The sequence below is a fragment of the Myxocyprinus asiaticus genome, chromosome 28, assembly GCF_019703515.2.
Source record: "Myxocyprinus asiaticus isolate MX2 ecotype Aquarium Trade chromosome 28, UBuf_Myxa_2, whole genome shotgun sequence".
NCBI classification, from domain to species: Eukaryota; Metazoa; Chordata; class Actinopteri; order Cypriniformes; family Catostomidae; genus Myxocyprinus; species Myxocyprinus asiaticus.
This window is the reverse complement of record NC_059371.1, coordinates 17,084,836-17,104,834: the sequence shown is the minus strand read 5'-3', so window position 1 is coordinate 17,104,834 and position 19,999 is coordinate 17,084,836. Positions and strand designations below refer to the sequence as shown.

The 19,999-nt window shown below is 37.2% G+C and overlaps 1 protein-coding gene across 1 annotated transcript; it reads left to right on the top strand.

Annotated features, from left to right (window-relative positions):
- Positions 1 to 255: 255 nt before the first annotated feature.
- Positions 256 to 5,344, top strand: ppdpfb (pancreatic progenitor cell differentiation and proliferation factor b). Its single transcript, XM_051660786.1, has 5 exons — positions 256 to 419; positions 1,100 to 1,192; positions 1,312 to 1,389; positions 4,659 to 4,758; positions 4,963 to 5,344. Exons 2-5 carry the CDS (start codon positions 1,138 to 1,140, stop codon positions 5,084 to 5,086), a joined length of 357 nt encoding a protein of 118 aa, XP_051516746.1. The 5' UTR covers positions 256 to 419; positions 1,100 to 1,137; the 3' UTR covers positions 5,087 to 5,344.
- Positions 5,345 to 19,999: the final 14,655 nt, after the last annotated feature.

Below are 19,999 nucleotides of genomic sequence, written 5' to 3'. Positions count from 1 at the left end.
ATAAAGATGTTTATTTTCATTATGAGCTTACGTAATGACGTATTTTTGCATATGATGAGTTGAAGGACGAATATTTCTCTTTCACTCCCGTCTACACCATTCAGCATTAAAGCAGAAGTCTTGCCGTCCTTGTTTTGGCTGGTTCGAACCGGTTGCGTGCTCGCTCAGGGGGTTTAAATAGACGGGAGAGAAGCCACGCCTCCGCACGCCACTGCTTGTTGTTTACGTCACCTCTCTGTATAAATGACACCGAACGGGGTTGTTTGTTAGTCAGCATTGCGGTACATATTTCCGGTTGTGGAGAGTCTTATCCATCTAAACCTTTTCAAATGGGCTCCGTCGCCTAGCGTTTCTCCCCAAAGCCTCCGACTGAATCGATCAGGGTGCTCTAATAACATCAGCACGAGGGGTAAAAGAAGGTGCGTTACAACAAATTTAAATGGTCTGCTCATATTTTACAGGACACAACGTCAGACGGGTTGTTGCTGGTCATTGTTTGGGTTCCAGATACCGAGCACGTACCGCCATGCATGTCTTTTTACGGAAATCATGTTCCTTTGTGATTGCATGAACATCCCTTTTTCTACCGTAGTACATGTTTTTCATTCTTCTGGAAATGCTGTAGAATGATTTTTAGAAATGTCAAGTCATTTTTATTTGTATAGCGCTTTTCACAACACACATAGTTTCAAAACAGCTTTACAGAAAATCATGCATTAACAGAAAATTAACCTGTAATTTCCATAAAGTCTTAAGAGTCATCATTGTGTAGTTTGATTAAATGTGATTTTAAATTGTGTATAAAAATAAGTAAATAATTAAATCATAATTGTATTTAGAGCCCCAGTGAGCAAGCCATAATGTCAGTTTGGTTAGAAAATGAGTAGACCTTAAAATAACACTTATCCAACCCAAACAAGGATTCAGGCAATATGTTAGTGCTACAACCTTTTAAATGCCTTTTATTGTTCTCTGTGTTTGCCTGTATTCATATAAGCCACTGAGTTTTTCTGAATTTGCATGATGAATGAGGTTGAATAACTTTGTATATAAGCAGCCATATCTGACCAATTGTCCTCTTCTGCCCCTGCTCCATCAGGGTTTCCATCTAAGGCACCGTTTACATAAATCTGTAAAATGGCAGCCATCCCAGCTAGTGGTTCTCTTGTAGCCACTCATGACTACTACCGAAGTAAGTAGACTTGTTTAAGAGCATGCACTTTTGATGCTCCACCTTGCACGGTTGCCCATCTATTAATGGTTCATGTTATACAGAGAATTTGCTTTTATAAGACTGTTCCCTCTCACCAGGGCGCATTGGCTCTACATCTAGTAGCAGCTCGTGTGGCAGTTCAGAGTATAGTGGGGAGGTTATTCCACATCATCCAGGTGTGTGTTTTTATTTTTTATTTTTATTTTATTTATTTATTTATTTTAAATATTCCGTGCCATTCACACACCCCACCAGCACTAGAATATAGCAGTCCTGACAGTCATGTTGTAACTCGCTTCACTTATTCACACTAAGTTGGGATTTGGCCTCTTTTATAGATGGTGCAATAATTCACTGAACACACACATTGCAAAAGAGCAGTGAGTGGTGTGGGTGTGGCAATCTGATGGCCGTTCCTGAGTAATCAGCTTTTGTATGATGCTAAAACAATGACGGGTATTTGAATCAGAATTTTGTTCATTTGAATTGTAAAACACGTGACGATTAAGAATTTAAAATGATTTTTGTTGCGTATGTAATGTGTATTTTTAAACATGGGATTTTTAGTTTTGAATTATTTTAAAGGTGACATCGGACCGCACAAGGAAATTCAGCTCTGTGATTATCAAAATAGTAAAATGTAGCATTTTGTGCAATCTCTACTTTTCTCTATGAAACACTGGCATAGTTTGCCTACAGTCTGAATTTCTGAAATTTGGAGTTCTGAAAATCTGAACTTGAAACTTTTATTATCTGAGTATTTACAGCTAATTCCATCTCTTTTAAAAAAAAAAAAAAAAAAAAAAAAATTGCGTTTAAGAAAGTACATGTTTCTAAAATACAGCACACAAATCTTAAAGGGGGTCATGACACGAGGAATAAAATTTTCCTTGATCTTTTAACAAATAAGAGATCATTGTACTATTAAAAATGTACTGTAAGTTTCAGAACTCATAACTTCCTTCTGACTGCAAAAAGAGCATTTGTTGAAACCAAGCTGCTAAAACGACTCGCTCTCTACTTCCTCCACACTGGAAGACATTTGCATCTGACCACTTCGCAACACATCAACGCCTACATTTCCTTTTCACTTCCGTAGCCCTGCCCAGTAGTGGTGAGCAGTGAGATGGCAGGTCAGTTGAGCAGAGAGCCAATCATAACAGTGGGAGTTTACAGTCAAGTCTTAAAGTAGAAACAGCACCAAATCAGCATTTCTCACAGAGGATCAGAATGAGGGTGGAAAAAGATCATGTTTTAAAAGTGTGTGTGTGGGCGGGTTTGGGTGGCTACAAACTGATAATTACAAGGGTAAAAAAAAAAAAATGCTAAACTGTTTTTTATTTATTTTTTTATGTAAAAATGCTAAAAGTTTTTTTTTTTTTTTTTTTTTTTTTGGAGGGTTAGGTTTAGGGGATAGAATCTATAGTTCATACAGTATGAATATCATTGTCTATGGAGAGTCCTCATAATGATAGCTGCACCAAGGGGGGGGGGGGTGGGTGTGTGTGTGTGTGCGCGCGCGCGCGTGACTTTACTATCATCTTATACTAACATCTTAAAATAATAAGAGGTATGTCATGACCACTTTAGTTATTTGGCATGTTTTAAGTACAAAAACAATATTCAGATGCAAATACTTGGACCATTGTTTTTGCTCCATACTACTGAGGAAGCCATCCTATTGAAGCTAGACATGTCTTGTAACTTAGTCATCTGGTTTGGATTTGGATGTTTGAAATTGTTACCTTTACCTGTCTGGAACATGGCAAATGCCTTCACCTGCCTAAATGTTGTTGTTTAGAGACACTGCTATACAATGACATCACCTTAATGGTGATTGTGTTAGTGCTTGCATCATTGAATACTACAGTGCATCCGGAAAGTATTCACAGCGCTTCACTTTTTCCACATTTTGTTATGTTGCAGCCTTATTCCAAAATGGATTAAATTCATTATTTTCCTCAATTCTACAAACAATACCCCATAATGACAACGTGAAAGAAGTTTCACCTGTTGTAAATTCAGTTGATTGGACATGATTTGGAAAGGCACACACCTATCTATATAAGGTTCCACAGTTAATAGTGCATGTCAGAGCACAAACCAAGCCATGAAGTCCAAGGAATTGTCTGTAGACCTCCGAGACAGGATTGTATCAGATCTGGGGAAGGGTACAGAAAAATGTCTGCAGCATTGAAGGTCCCAATGAGCACAGTGGCCTCCATCATCCGTAAATGGAAGAAGTTTGGAACCACCAGGACTCTTCCTAGAGCTGGCCGCCCGGCCAAACCGAGCAATCGGGGGAGAAGGGCCTTAGTCAGGAAGGTGACCAAGAACCCGATGGTCACTCTGACAGAGCTCCAGCATTTCTCTGTGGAGAGAGGAGAAACTTCCAGAAGAACAACCATCTCTGCAGCACTCCACCAATCAGGCCTGTATGGTAGAGTGGCCAGACGGAAGCCACTCCTCAGTAAAAGGCACATGACAGCCCGCCTGGAGTTTGCCAAAAGGCACCTGAAGGACTCCCAGACCATGAGAAACAAAGATTGAACTCTTTGGCCTGAATGGCAAGCGTCATGTCTGGAGGAAACCAGGCACTGCTCATCACCTGGCCAATACCATCCCTACAGTGAAGCATGGTGGTGGCAGCATCATGCTGTGGGGATGTTTTTCAGCGGCAGGAACTGGGAGACTAGTCAGGATCGAGGGAAAGATGAATGCAGCAATGTACAGAGACAACCTTGATGAAAACCTGCTCCAGAGTGCTCTGGACCGCAGACTGGGGCGAAGGTTCATCTTCCAACAGGACAATGACCCTAAGCACACAGCCAAGCTTACGAAGGAGTGGCTCCGGGTCAACACTGTGAATGTCCTTGAGTGGCCCAGCCAGAGCCCAGACTTGAACCCGATTGAACATCTCTGGAGAGATCTGAAAATGGCTGTGCACCGACGCTCCCCATCCAACCTGCTGGAGCTTGAGAGGTCCTGCAAAGAAGAATGGGAGAAACTGCCCAAAAATAGGTGTGCCAAGCTTGTAGCATCATACTCAAAGACTTGAGGCTGTAATTGGTGCCAAAGGTGCTTCAACAAAGTATTGAGCAAAGGCTGTGAATACTTATGTACATGTGTGTGGTTTTTTTTATTTTTTTTTTTTTTTTTTTATTTATTTATTTTTTTAAATACATTTGCAAAGATTTCAAACAAACTTCTTTCACGTTGTCATTATGGGGTATTGTTTGTAGAATTGAGGAAAATAATGAATTTAATCTGTTTTGGAATAAGGCTATATTTTGGAATAAGGTTATATAAGACATAACAAAAGGTGGAAAAAGTGAAGCGCTGTGAATACCTTCCGGATGCACTGCAAATCCAGCAGGGGATCAAGCTCATTTACAGGACAGACTGGCCATGCCTTGTTCTGATTTGTTGTTTCATTATCCACCAGGTCTGCCCAAACAGGACTCTGGCCACTGGTGGTCCAGTTTCTTCTTTGGGAAGCAGAACCAGCCTGGCATGGGAACTCTAACTGAGGAGGCTCAACAGAAGTGAGTCAAGTGTCTTTCAGTGGAGACATGGGATTGAGTTTCACTGACACCCAACTTGGTGCATGTAACACGAAGACCTTGCCAGTGTTAGTCATAACTGCAGTCGCAGATTTTAGAATTTGTAACCCAGATCTATCAGTCCATTTAAACTGTTGTGATTTTATTTATTTTTTTGAATCTCTTAATTTGATTTGCTCTCTCCAGGTCAGGGGTGATGAGCGTGACCAATGGACAGGTGACATGTGTTGCCCGGGAGATGGTGATAAGGCAGGCAAGCGAAAGTAGTGATGGAGGCAAGTCGGAGGCGGGGAGTTCTCCCCATTCCTGAATCTGAGACCAGCTCAGGACACCAACGCTAGGGGATAAAATGGCCATTTTTTTTTCTTTCCCATCCATACAATGGGCTGTTTTAGTATTTCTTTTTTTTTTGTACTCATTTTATATATGGTGTAATAAAATGGAAAAACTGAAACATGCAAAAATATTTTGTACATTTTTACACCTCTGTAACACTGGAGTTACATGTCTTTGTTACTTGATATCATTGCATTGTATTGTGTTTCAGCACAATAAATGGTCTTAAACAGCCCACTTTCTCTTTAAATTATTATTCAAGACCTTTTCAAACAAATCCTGCATCAACCATTTACAATTATAAGGGGCTTTTATTTATTTATTTATTTTTAACCAAAATAAAGTACTCCAAATACATTGAAGAGAAAGTGCAGTCATAAATCCTCCCCTATTGTGTTTATGGTCAATTGTGTACGTGTGCACCTCTGTGTAGTCATTTTGCCTACATTGACTGGCAAATGTGTCACATTGACCCCCCACAAAGCCCCTCTTCTCTCTAAGCATATTGTTCAGCTCATATGAACGGATGATTATATAACAAGTATGTTGGCTCCACTGTTCCTGAGATCTGTGTTTATACTTTCAAATTCAGTGCATCAGCATTCAACATGGACTTTGGACAAGGGCACCCAGATTCTAGGTAAAATGGAGACAGAATGTCATGGGCATTTGCCTTTGAAGAGTACAATATCTTACAGATTCCATTTTACAGAATTTTTAAGAAAAGCCTTTTTATTCAAGTAAACACATTCAGAGATTGTCATCTCTCCAAATGGTCTGGAAATGATGTAGAACCTACAGTAACACTAACCCTATATTTTATGTAAGTGCTCTTGGTTAAACTATGGCATACATTTTCCTATTGCTCATTGTGTTAATAATATGAATAAATGACACCCACTTCATGTTTTGACGTAAGGTTTATCTAAACCAAAATAACAATACAAAATGCAAGTGGACAATTTAAATGAAGCAGTGTTGGTGGCCAAACACACTCAATGTGGGAAACGGCAAACATGGAAAATTGCCCTGTATAAGCCAGACAAAACTGGTTTTTGTGTAGCTTTGTTCCCATGTGTACAGAGATTTTCCACATCACTAAGTTCTGATGGTTGGCTAGATATATGAAAAAGCCTTTCTGTGGCATGCTGACTCTGTTCTTTTTTTTTCAGTCAGTATGTCTTCTCTGTTCTCAGCAACAGGTCCCACCTGCGAAACTGTGACAGGTGCTGTGTTTGACATTTTTGTGGTAAACAAAAAGGCATCTCATGTAAAAAAAAAAAAATATATATATATATATATATATATATATTATTTTTATTATTATTTTGCAAGTTGAGGAAGACAGCGTAAATGGCTATTTGGGTAGATGTCTATATGTATACTATGCAATATAAATATAAATAAATTTGTTCTCTAACATGGAAGGTATCTAGAGCTACAGACTTTTCTGCTACGTGAACTTCTAGGAGAACATCTAATCTACACGACTGGAGCAACACATTAAAGTCCACATATGCTGTCTGCTACTCTGTAGAGGAGCGCTATACACACTTTAAAAATAAAATAAAAATAAAAAACTATTTTTTCGGAAGAGGCTCCACTGGATGTTGGGCTCTTTAGAACCACACTTATTGTCCAGCCATCGGTAATGTGTCCTGTGAAATCTGTAATCAGAAAGACAGAATCAGAAATAAATTCTGTCTGTCTAACCCTAGTCCTATAATATATGTTGCATATATTATGACCCCTATGTCACGCTCCAGAAGTTTGCAGATGACAGTAATGTCATCGGCCTTATCCAAGATGTCGATGAGTCTGTATACCGAAAGAAGGTTGAACAGCTGGCTGTCTGGTGCAGCCAAAACAACCTGGAGCTGAACACGCTAAAAACAGTGGAGATGATAGTGGACTTTAGGGGAAACACCCCGGCATTACACCCCCTCACCATTCTAAACAGCACTGTGGCAGCAGTGTCATTCAGGTTCCTGGGCATTACCATCTCACAGGACCTGAAGTGGGAGACCCACACTGACTCCATTGTGAAAAAGGTCCAGCAGAGGTTGTACTTCCTTCGCCAGCTGAGGAAGTTCAACCTGCCACAGGTGCTGCTGATACAGTTCTACTCAGCAGTCATTGAGTCTGTCCTCTGCACTTCTATAACTGTCTGGTTTGGTTCAGCTATGAAATCGGACATCAGAAGACTACAAAAGGACAGTTCGGACTGCTGAGCAGATTATTGGTTCTCCCCTCCCCATCCTCCAAGAACTGTACACTTCCAGAGTGAGGAAAAGGGCTGTTCAAGCCAAATCTATGCCCCTGTGCTTCCAAGTCACAAAATGGATCAAGGGTAAAATATCAGCACATAGAAAGATATAAGCCAATGAGTTCATTCAATGTTCAATTCAGTCATCTTGGAGATGAAGCTACATCTTATTGTTTGAATGTAGCTAATTAAAACAACTGGTCTAAGTAGATTTCCTAAACTATATCCCACCTTGGTGTTTGGATTTGGTCACCCAGATAGTCACTTGTCTTTGTTTTGGTTCCATTAAGTTATCAGAAAGACTATTGACAGCCTTCATTTTGTCTGTTGGACAGATGCCTGCACACAAAAACAGACATATTGTATATACATATTCTGAAGATCAGCAAGAGTTAAAATGACCTACATCCCACAGAGTAAATCCTCTTAGACATGCATTTTATTAAAAGTGAGGGGATTAAAACGTCTTCTGAAAAGAATTACATACTGTAATAGACATACATTTAGCAAGAGAGTCCTTTTAAATGCAGAGTTTTTATATGGAACTAGTTTTCTTTTTGATGTTTTTAGTACTTTGTACTAAGCAATCGAATTAGGACTATTTTTGGCAGTTCACAAAAAAGGGAGGGAGATCCATGTTTTTATTTGGTTAATGACAATACATGAGTGGATAAGGCTAAAATAAGAACAGAGTGTGCTGTACATTCAGGTACAAGTTCACGCATTGAAAAACTACTGCTTTGGTGAAAAGCAGTCAGCAGCATAACACGTGTTCAGTAGCCAGGGGCGGACTTAGCACTAGGCAAAGGTGGGCAACTGCCTAGGGCCCCTAAAAATACAAATTGTATTTTTATTATTATTAATGCAAAAAAACATATGCTGAAACTTGAAATATCGCTGTTAGAACACCAATATGATTAATATTGCTGTTACTTTCAGCACCGTCAATGCAAGCATCCCACTCAGACCAGGCCTTAATGGAATATATCATGATATTACACAACTACGCAAGTTTGTGGAGGTAACAGGCAGGGAAATCTCGAGCACTCCAACTTTAGCGCATGGATATGGACGCGCTTTCAGGGTTGAGGTAATGTTACCTCTGCGCTGCGCACTGGTCACTCGGCCGCGCTCTAGATCCACAAACCATAATTTTATGGGGGGGGACCAAACCATTTTGAAGGGTGGGGGGTCGCAGGTGTTGAATCATAATGGTACTCTTTCGTCCTGACTAAAAACGTTAAATGCAATAAATGGCCAAGATTTGATAATTTTGTTTTTAAAAGATATGCTTTTTTTTTCTTTTTAAAGTTCAAACAGTAAAAGACAAACACTGTGTCTGCATTGCTAGCAATTCACCTTTCAGTCATCTTTTTCTTTTTATACTGTCTAAAAGACTAATATAATTTGCATTTTTTTCATCACTGATGTATCTGTAAAATGACAACTGTGTCAGCATGGCTAGCAAAAAGAAAATATGTGAGAATCTTAACACAATCTTCAATAATCCTAATGCTGCTCTTTTCCATACATAAATATATTGTGTGGAAGTATTGAAAAATTCATATTGAAAAAGTAACAGCATATCGTTGTGAACAACATAAGGGTGAGTAAATGAGTGAGTAAAAGTAAAATTTCCATTTTTAGGTGAACTACTCCTTTAACTGGTGGCTCATTTTTTGAGCACAGACCTGACAAGGACATACTCAAAATAAAATGGTCTCTTTTAAAAGAAGATTCTTAGGAGATGAACAAAATTTAGAATTATAGACATGAAATAATTTAGAAAATCTTAGAGACGGTCTCTGCCACAACCTAAAAACACAATGGAAGCCAGAAGTCACAGGTCTTATGTTCTAGTTTTAATCTGAGGGTGAAAACGCTCTACTTTGTGTTTTATAGATCCTTCTCATAGACAATGTCAAGTGAATTTTCTAAAAAGCTACTTCAAAAGCCTGGCAGATTACCACATTCATTCAATTCCTTTACAATATACACACATTCGCTCTTTGTCTTGAGCCTGATACGCTGAAAATGGCTCCGTTAATGTTTTCACATTCAAATGTATGAATGACATACGAATCACGTATGGTACATGACATTTTAAATTCAAAACGGCGAATTTCGCCAAATGGTGAGTAGTTTGTACCCTTGGAAATTAATGTCGGTCTGTACAACATTTCAGTTATAAAACAGTGGGCAAATATTACGTTTAATTATCTACTGACATCTTACATGACACTAACACATTTAACCTGAACTGCTGACGTGTGTGCTGCGCAGTGCTGGAATATAAATAATCCATGAGGTTCCAACTCTTCGCTTCATCGATCTCAAATGGCATTGGCTAGCAGTATTAGACTATTGAGCATGTTAAAAAGGGGGGGGGGGGTGAACAATCTGGCCTTATCTGATTATTGGGGGGGGGGGGACTTGTCCCCCTCAGTGTATATTGTGGTTACGGCCCTGAGAGAATGAGAAACAGCAGAAGGGGTAAACTCCTTGAGAGTCTTTGGCATGCATGTGAATACTGACTTTCTTTCACAGTAATGCAAAACAAACAGCAGCACGAAATATGAAATAAAGTTATTAGAAACAACTAAAACAAAAAAACAAATAAAAGGTCTTGGACAAATGCAATATTCTAGGCCTGTTTGATTAGTACATGTCAACATACAGTAGACATATCTAGGTCATTATACTGGATATACACAGGTATATGTGATTGAGAACTCTGCACTTAACATTTTGTGTGTTTAACATTCTTTAAATATAAAAAAGGTGCCATTTAAATCTGAAAATAAGCCATCTAATTAATATGCTTTCTTTAAAGACCATGCATTAGTATGCCTTGATATTAACTTCAAATGGACTTTGCCTTTTTGTAAGCTGTCTGTCATGTGTATAAATCCTTAAAATCCAACAGCAGTATAATTGTTCCAGCAAAATACTAAATTAATCTTGTGAAGCAGGGGCAAACTGAGTACTGTATATCCAAACACACATGAGCTCTTAAGGTGGACTCTACCTTTATATCACACCCCTCCTTTGCTCTAGGCACTTGGACTGATGGGCTATTGGCTAAGGAACTGAGAGTCCCACCTATCTCCTTTCTTAGGAGGAAGTCCAAGGCAGAGCTGTTGGGATGCTTTGCCTTTAGTCTACTAAAATATTTCCCACCCTCTGCTTTTGTGCAGGTGCTAGTGGAAATTCTTTGACAAGAGATCAGCTTCTTATTTTTACCCGTGGAAACTACTGGGTTTTATTTATGGACTTTGTTAACATATTTCACAATAGTATTTGTTGTAACAGACGTTGGTTTTTACTGTCTTAATTGGCAAACTATCTGCGAATTGTGTTCTTGTTGCCCTTCTCCAGTTTAAGGCTTCCCAAAATTGATCTTGAAAATTAGGGCAAACCAGTAAGCTATCAATCCACTTTGACCTATATTTGCCTGGTAAGGAAAACAGGAACACTTCAGAAGGAGGAGAAACAAGTACCTGAGTCATGTGACCTACCTACCAAAGAGTCTTGAACAGGACGAGCCAGCCGGTTGAAGCATGCTCACTTACATCTTTTGTTGACAGTTCTGCCCTGCATTTTAAAGGTCATTCTGTATAAAGTGGCCTGGAAAGAGAATAAAAGGTGTGAAAAGAGAAATTGATTGAGATGTTCTTATGATCAGGAGGAAATCTGATGGTAATCTGACTCATTTACATCCTGTTAGATCCTGTAATCTTTAAATTATGACAGTTCACAATTAGAGATTTAAAGGTAACATTTCTTAAAGCATTGCTTAAATAAATTATATTATGTAACATAATGAGTATGAACATTCACATGTAAAAATAAAACTGTTTGAGACAATGTACAAAATAAAATGTATAAATTAACACTTTAAAAGTACACTCAGCAACTTATTGTTTGTGTCATCTTGGATTTACAGTGACACTTAGTGGTGTGGATGCAGCATCATTCAAAATTGATAGTTTTCAGTTACAGATGCCATTGTAGAAAAGCACTTCACAATCAGCCATGATTCATTTAATCCAAGAGTGAAAGTGTTCAATAACAGGGCAGTTACTGAGATTAAGTGAGTAGTATTCAGCTGGTCATGTGAAGCTAAAATAGCAGCCCCTATGAGGGTTCCCCTGCCCCATGTAGAATAAAACAGCTTTTATAAGGTCACTGATGTGACTAGAGTCCTCATCTCATGTGAGTGGTCATGATTTTATATATATGTTTAAAAAAATTACAATTAATTTCTTTAGGAGTAAAACTATGATTAAATTATGATTAATTAAAAGTACTTAACAAAATCGTACTTGATTGTTTTGATTATTTTATTACTTCCATAACAAAGAATTACTTGTGTTTCTACTTGTACCCAATTACACATTTTAAATCCAAAGGAAAACAAAGAAATTAAGAGTATTAAGCATTGACTATTCAAACTGAGAAATATGCCCCCATGATGGCACTGAAGATCTGAAACACAGTTATGTTAATTGCAGTAACCCACAATCCACCCACAACACTGTAAAAACTTTGGACTGGTGCCAAAGTTAGAGGTTAGTGGGTGCACGTCTATTCATGGCTTAACCTCCTTTGACTGTATACATTTGCATAAGAGCAATTTGAAACCTAATGTTATACAGTATATATTTATCAATACAGGCCTTTCCTCATCTATTAATATTTCTGTATATTTATTTTCTCCATCCACTGAGTGTGGGCAATGTGGTAAGGTTATGAAAAAGGGTTGGCTAGATTAGAGGTGTTACCTTCATAAGTATTGTATTATCACTCATGTGGTAACAAGTGTGGGCTCTCTAACACACAGCAAGAAGGGGGGTGCTGCCCAGAGAAGCCATGCAGGGAAGCTGACCTAGTTTTTAAGAACGGAAACCAGAACAGAGTATTATGACTTGACAGTCATTACACTTCATATTAAGACTGTTTACAGTTTGAGATTTAAAGAAAATATTTCAGGAGAAGCAGTGCTATAATATACTTCTTATATTATAAGAAGTACTCACAACATGTGAGTTTGAAACTTCACATGTTGACCAGTGATTAATTGAAGGGCTATATAAACAATGCAAAAAAATAAAAAAAACAGTATGGGACATGAATGTGTCATACCATACACACAATTAATTTTTTTTCATCATAAATATTAAATCATAACTAGGTTTTACATTTACAGCAGAAAATGTGAGTATTGCTTGACTGTGCAAAGTCGCTGCAACAATGCTGTTGTGGGTAATTTGTGCATTGCTATGCTGTTGCTAGGGTGTTCTGGGTGCTTTAGTTGCTTACTTGCCCAATTCAAAAGAGCCCACATCCAAGTATCTATGATATTCTGGTCCATATGAGTCAGCACTCTCCTTCTATGTAAGTCTATGGGATTTTTTTTGTCTGATGGCTACTGTATGTCGGTCGGGTTGCCACAGTTATGGAACCTGGAAAAATCAGGGAATATGCATAAAAAATGTATAAAATCGCAAAAGGTGACCAAAACTTTGAAGCTCCAAAAAGCACATAAAGGCAGCATAAAAGTAATCAACACAACTCCAGTGGTTAAATCAATGTCTTCAGAAGTGATAAAATCAGTTTTGGGTGAGAATATACCAAAATATAACTTGTTTTTCACTGAACATCTTTCCGTTGTAGTCTCTTTGTGTGATCATGAGTGCTTGACGCATGTGCAGAGTGTTAGATGGCACCAGAAGTGTAATTGAGCTTGCACTGTATGGAACAACAGAGCTGAGATATTCTTCCAAAAAATCTTTGTTCAAATGATTGGACTAATGTTGTCTATACGTCACCAGCTTGATGATGCCTTCTGATTGGATGGTTATCAATTCTATAACTTCTGACACTTGTCGTTCCAACAGTAGAAAAACTATTTGTGTTTTTCCTTTTATTAAAGAGGCCCTATTATGCTTTTTGGTATTAACCTTTCCTTTAGTGTGTAATATAGCTCTTTCTGCATGTAAAAGGTCTGCAAAGTTACAAAGCACAAAGTCCTTGCAAAAGGGAGTTATTCTCTCCCACAGACAACACTGCTCAAGAACTACAAGAAACAGGCTGTTTGTACTCCAGCCATTTCTTCTGTAAAGTATCTATGTTACTATGTAACACATTTGCATAATGCCTGCCCTCAAACAAAGGTAGTCATAGCCGAGGCCAGGATGAGTTGGGTTAGTGTTGTCGCCATGTCGAGAAGAAGCTGTTTTCTTCACTGCGAAAGCAAAACCCCTTTGTACGGACTTCCAAATGCAGACAAATTGAAGAATCAGTGGTTAAAATGTATTTTTACCAATATTTCTCAGCAGTACAACCACAAACAATGCCGGATTTTCAAGACGATTACTCCTGAAAGATGGTGCAGTTCCCACTTTGTTGGGACAATCTGGCACTTCAGGACCACAACCTGTAAGTATGCATGATTATTTGTGGATTGATCTGCTACCGAGAGTTCAAAAGCGAAGTTTGTGTCGTAGCTGTACACCCAGTGCACAGCTGTAGGCCTCTGCTAGCTAATGTTATTGTGTTGAAATAGTTTTGCTAATCAGCTGCGGACCCACTTTTACCTACAGTTGTGTAGAATTATGCAAATTGTCTGTCGTTCTTACTATCATGAATAGTGATCAAGTGTGGAAATGGATTTATTTTTACAAATGGTCAATTTACATCTGCAATCCACGGTAGTGCTCGGATAACTTGCCATGTAACGTTATTGTTTTGGTAAGGGTTTACTATTCAGCTGTGGGCCGGCTTTTACCTAAAACTGTGTAACAAAATGGTCGATCTCAAGAGTCTTATATAATTATAGAATTACAAGCTGTTATATTACGGTCGCTATCCATGGTAGTCCACGGATAACTTGCTCACTAACTCTCTAATACCCCCGGTAGTAAACCTCTGTTCTCCGTTCATAGCTCTGGTGAAAAAAGTTTGTCTACACCTATTGCTAAGTACAGTGAATTGATGGTAAGCACATAGCCACTGTTGGAACTGAAAATATTTCAAGGTAATTTTATTCAGTTTAAAGCAGAACTTGAATTGATTGAATAATATATGGAGACAGATGCATTATTATAATTTTAAGACAGCATGGTTGGAAAACAAACATTTTAATTCACAGTTGACAATGTATTTCTCACTTTTCTATAAGAAATACAAAAACTTCAATTATTTCTTACCATATTCCTAGAAACAGAGAAATATTTTAGTACTTTTTCTACTGCAAATCTACACGATCACTTTCACTTTAGTAAAGGAAAAAAAGGACTTAAATATTGATCTGTTTCTCACCCACATCTATCATATCACTTCTGAAGATATACTGTACATTTAACCACTGGAGTCATATGGATTACTGTTATGCTGCCTTTATGTGCTTATTGGAACTTCAAAGCTTTGGTCACCATTCACATTCATTGTATGGACCCACAGAGCTGAAATATTCTTCTAAAAATCTCCGTTTATGTTCTGCAGAAGAAAGAAAGTCATACACATCTGGGATGACATGAGGGTGAGTAAATAATGAGAGAATTTTCATTTTGGGTGAACTATACCTTTGTTCTAATTGTTAATTTGAAATATTATTCTTTTTAATAAGCATGTAATTTACATGACTTTTAATGTCTTGATATTAAGTTTGCTACACAAACACACATCTTGATAATTTAATTTAAGTTTAAACACTCTACCTAGCTATAGTTAAAAGTTTTAAAGTATTAAAATCTAATTGCAGAATTAATTAATGATAAGAAGTTAAATAAAAGAAGTGACAAATTATGTTACATATCGTATATAGAGCTGTATGGAATATATTGTATAGTAAATAGGTCTTTCAGTTGTATGGACAGAAAAGAGTAAAAACACGTTCATACACTGGAAGCTGCGATATTTCATCGCCTCCATTATAATATTAATGAGGAAAGCTGTAAACAGCTGATTTCAATGCATGTGATAGTTTTGTATTGTCTAATGTTAACCATTTAAAATTCCCACTGAACTTCGAACTTGGTGGCTGTTTGTTTTTCTGCACTTACAAGCTATGATGTCCCTCTGTTTACTATGGTTATTCAGGCTTTATGAACGACTTCTCACCTGGCCAATCGCAGACCGCTTGTAAGAAGCTCTTAGTAGCCAATCCGAAGACAGGAGGCGGGACCTGCCAGAATAAGGGTGGGAAAAAAATTACGTGGTCACAACGAAAAATAAAAATGATAGCTTTTGTGTTGGTGTAGGCATAACATTTCTTCTCTTTCTGTTATTTAATTGTATTACTTAGGGTTTAGATTAAATATTTATTTTTACAATGTTACTGCACCACATCAAGGAGTGAAGGAGCCATAGAAATAGAAAGAATAAACAAGTTTATAAGACAGTAAGGATTTACAAAGGTAAGCTTTTCTGATAACCCAGAATTTTTAAACTTTACATCTATATCAGTTGAGTGACACATTCAAAGTCATAGTGTGAATAAATAACCTAATTTTTTTAAATAGCAGGATTTTTTAAAAATACAGCCATGTCATAATTATACAACCCTTATTGCATGTAGCTGTTTCTTAAATATGTAAGGCAAGTAATTGTTTTAAAACAAAATTAAGTCATCAATCTGCAATGGCACTTATTTAAGTTTTAAAATTTAAGTTTAGCATTATAAGCAAAAACGTATTTCTATGCAAAAAATGCAATTAAAAATAAGCTGTCTCAAAACCTCATGGCTAAAAGTACATTTCCAAGGCACTTCAATTTCCAATAGACAAAGTTGGCAGCACCATTCATACATTATTTTTTTTTTAAATATGGTACAACAGCAACTTTCTTGGGGTGTGGAAGAAAGCAAAACTTCACCAAGGGAAATGTTGACTCCAGCTGACTGAATATTCAAGAAGTAATTAGGAAAGACCTGTGGAGTCCTGGAAGAAGGTTTTATTGACGTATGACACTAAACTGAAAATGAGTTTTAGACCCATGGGTCAGCAGTACGTCTGGAGTAAGATGACAAGGTGATGACAAGAACGACACCATCCCCACAGTCAAGTATGGAGGTGGTTCAGTCCTGTTATGGGGGTGTTTTGTGGCTGCAGGAAACGGCTGTCCTGACTATGTGACTGACACCATGGATTCTTTCAGGTATGAGGCCATTTTGGCATGAAAAATGTGATGCCTTCAGTGTGTAAATTGAAGCTCGGTGATCACTGGACTTTCCAGCAAGACAATAACACCAAGCATACATCCAAGTTGTCCAACATCTGGTTCAGGGATAGGTCGTGGAATGTCCTTAAATGGCCCTTTCAGTCCATCATTAAAATCCCATTGAAAACCTTTGTTGGGATTTCAAGGAAGCAGTGGCAGAACAGAAACCAAAAAATGTCAATGAGCTGGAAACTTTTGCTCATGAGAAATGTGTAATAGAGAGGTGTCCGAAGCCTGAGAACACTTACCTGAAACATTTATTTGCTGTTATTAAGGATAAAGGATGCTCCACAAATGATTGACTTTGGGGGTTGAATATTTTTTACATGACTAGTTAGTTATTTTTTATTTAAAAATTTGGGTAAACTGAACTCTTTGTTCTCAAAATCACTCAAATGTGTATTAAAAACTTACTTTGACTGTTTACTGAGGTTTTAGTTAATGTGTTTTAATTCACATCACCAGAATGTATTGCTGGTCAGGGGGGTTGAATAATTTCGATTGCAACTATAGTTGTAGAATAAAAATTTGATGAATGTGCTCTTCAGTCATATTTTCTTAATGTTTCACGCACCACCACAATCTCTCTCACTCTCACTCTCTCTCTCTCTCTCTCTCTCTCTCTCTCTCTCTCTCTCACACACACACACACATAAACACACACACACACGTGCACACACACTGCGCCATGTTGGTGCAGCTATCATTATGAGGACTCTCCATAGACATAATGATTTTTATACTGTATGAACTATAGATTCTGTCCCCTAACCCTAAACCTAACCCTCACAGAAAACTTTCTGCATTTTTACATTTTCAAAAAAACTTCATTTAGTATGTTTTTTAAGCAATTTCAATTATGGGGACACTAGAAATGTCCTCATAAACCACATTTATAGCATAATACTCTTGTAATTACCAGTTTGTAACCTAAACAAATTTCCTCGTAAACCACCCAAACCCGCACAACCACACACACACACACACACACACACACACTAAAGTGCAAAAGTTTTAGGCACTTGTGAAAAATGTTGCATAGTGAGGATGTCTTCAAAAAATAATGACAAAAATAGTTTTCATTTATCACTTAATGTCATACAAAGTCCAGTAAACATAAAAAAGCTAAATCAATATTCGGTGTGACCACCTTTGCCTTTAAAACAGCACCAATTCTCCTAGGTACACCTGGACACAGTTTTTCTTGGTTGTTGGCAGATAGGATGTTCCAAGCTTCTTGGAGAATTCGCCACAGTTCTTCAATCTATTTAGGCTGTCTCAATGACTTCTGTCTCTAATCCCATACTGCCTCAAGTGATGTTGAGATCTGGGCTCTGTGGGGGCCATGACATCTGTTGTAGGGCTCCTTGTTCTTCTTTTACTCAAATCTATTTGCAAATGTTGAAATCTAAAATTGAGATTTCCTACTGATACACTAAAAGCAGAATATATAAAATAACTATTTTAAGACAAATGTTTTTGTGAAAAATATAATGCGCCAAAGACTGTTGCACAGTAGGCTACTGTATATATATATATATATATATGTTACAAAATATATGTATGCTAGTGCAGTTTGCTGGCAGTTATGCAACATAACAGTCCGTTCAAACAACACAAATTTAAAACCTGCACAAGTTTGATATTAATATTATGATATTAATATAAAATATAAAATATATGCTATTAAATATTGAGTACCTTAAAATATAAGAGACATAAACTCTGTGTTATGCACAAACTTGGTTGCATGGTTCATTGCATCAAAGCTTTATCGTGATACGCCATCTGCTGATGATATTTCATGTTGTATGCTCATGATGATCCATTGGTTCACCTGTTGTGCGAAGTAAACCTTTCAACAATTAACTTATGCAACAATACAGGACCAAATGCATCAATACACAGTAAAACATTTACCAAACCAAATAAACATGGTTATTTCTATTTGGAATTAAAAGTACCAGGACCTTTAAGGTTTAAGATATGGGAATGAAACTAAAATGAATGTTGAGTTGACTGAGGGCGTCGTAAACCATGAAAGAACGTAAGTCATGGTTTGGAACGACGTGATGGTCAGTAAATGACAACAGCATTTTCATTTTTGTGTGAACTAAGCCTTTAACACAATGCAACATAAAATAACACCAAAAATATAATGTTTAAATATACAGTAGAGTATTCAAAGCAACATAAAACAGGATGTCTTAAATACTGTATAACATTTTGTATAGGCTACTATGTTCTTTAACGCATATTCATTTACTTATAGCTTTATGCTGATTTTAATAATGCCAGTTCTATAAAGGAAAATACCACTACATTGTTTTTCACTTTCAACTGCAGTAAAGGCTTCTGAGGAAGAAATAAAAAGACATTAAAAACAGGAGTAAAATGGTTTTAATTGATTTTTAACCTTTTTATTCCCCTATACAGAACAGATTGTCCATTACACATTAGACCCTAAAATAGGTTTTAAACATTTGATCAATACACTATTACACAAATCTACTATTATCAGACAAGATTTATTAAAAAAAAAAACAAACAAAAAAAAAAAACAGTTTATAAATTCAGCAAATAATTATTGTTTCAAACACATATATATTATACCCTGAGAGTTGCCAAAATGCTTCATATGTACATCTCATTATCTGTTAAAAAAGTAATAGTAATTACTACAGTCTTAGTAATGAACTTTTTTAATATGTGCTCCCTGGATGTAATTCTAAGGGGCATTTTTGTGAGGGAATATGTATCCTAAACCTATAAAAAATACTGTGTCTTCCTTTTATGTCAAATACTTCAATTGAATCTATTAACATAAATTCTCAATCTGAGTAAATATATCTTTACTGCATTATTTGACCTCAGAAATTTGAATTTCATGGGCCCTTTTTTAACTTTTGTTGGCATTTTTGCCCCTAATCCAGTTCTCATCCAAAAATCCTCCACGTGTAGCAATGACAGCTTTGCAGATCCTTGGCATTCTAGCTGTCAGTCTGTCCAGATAGTCATGTGACATTTCACTCCACACTTCCTGTAGCACTTGCCATAGATGTGGCTGTCTTGTCAGGCACTTCTCACACACCTAACAGTCTAGCTGATCCCACAAAAGCTCAATGGGGTTAAGATCCATAACACTCTTTTCCAATTATCTGTTGTCCAATGTCTGTGTTTCTTTGCCAACTCTAACCTTTTCTTTTTGTTTTTCTGTTTCAAAAGTGGCTTTTTCTTTGCAATTCTTCCCATAAGGCCTGCACCCCTGAGTCTTCTCTTTACTGTGTACATGAAACTGGTGTTGAGCGGGTAGAATTCAATGAAGCTGTCAGCTGAGGACATGTGAGGCGTCTATTTCTCAAACTAGAGACTCTGATGTACTTATCCTCTTGTTTAGTT

Excerpts from the sequence above, each read along its gene's own strand:
- ppdpfb (XM_051660786.1), top strand. The coding sequence starts at position 1,138 with ATGGCAGCCATCCCAGCTAGTGGTTCTCTTGTAGCCACTCATGACTAC. Across the intron at positions 1,193-1,311 it reads CACTCATGACTACTACCGAA|GGCGCATTGGCTCTACATCT; the intron begins GTAAGTAGACTT and ends CCCTCTCACCAG. Across the intron at positions 1,390-4,658 it reads GGTTATTCCACATCATCCAG|GTCTGCCCAAACAGGACTCT; the intron begins GTGTGTGTTTTT and ends ATTATCCACCAG.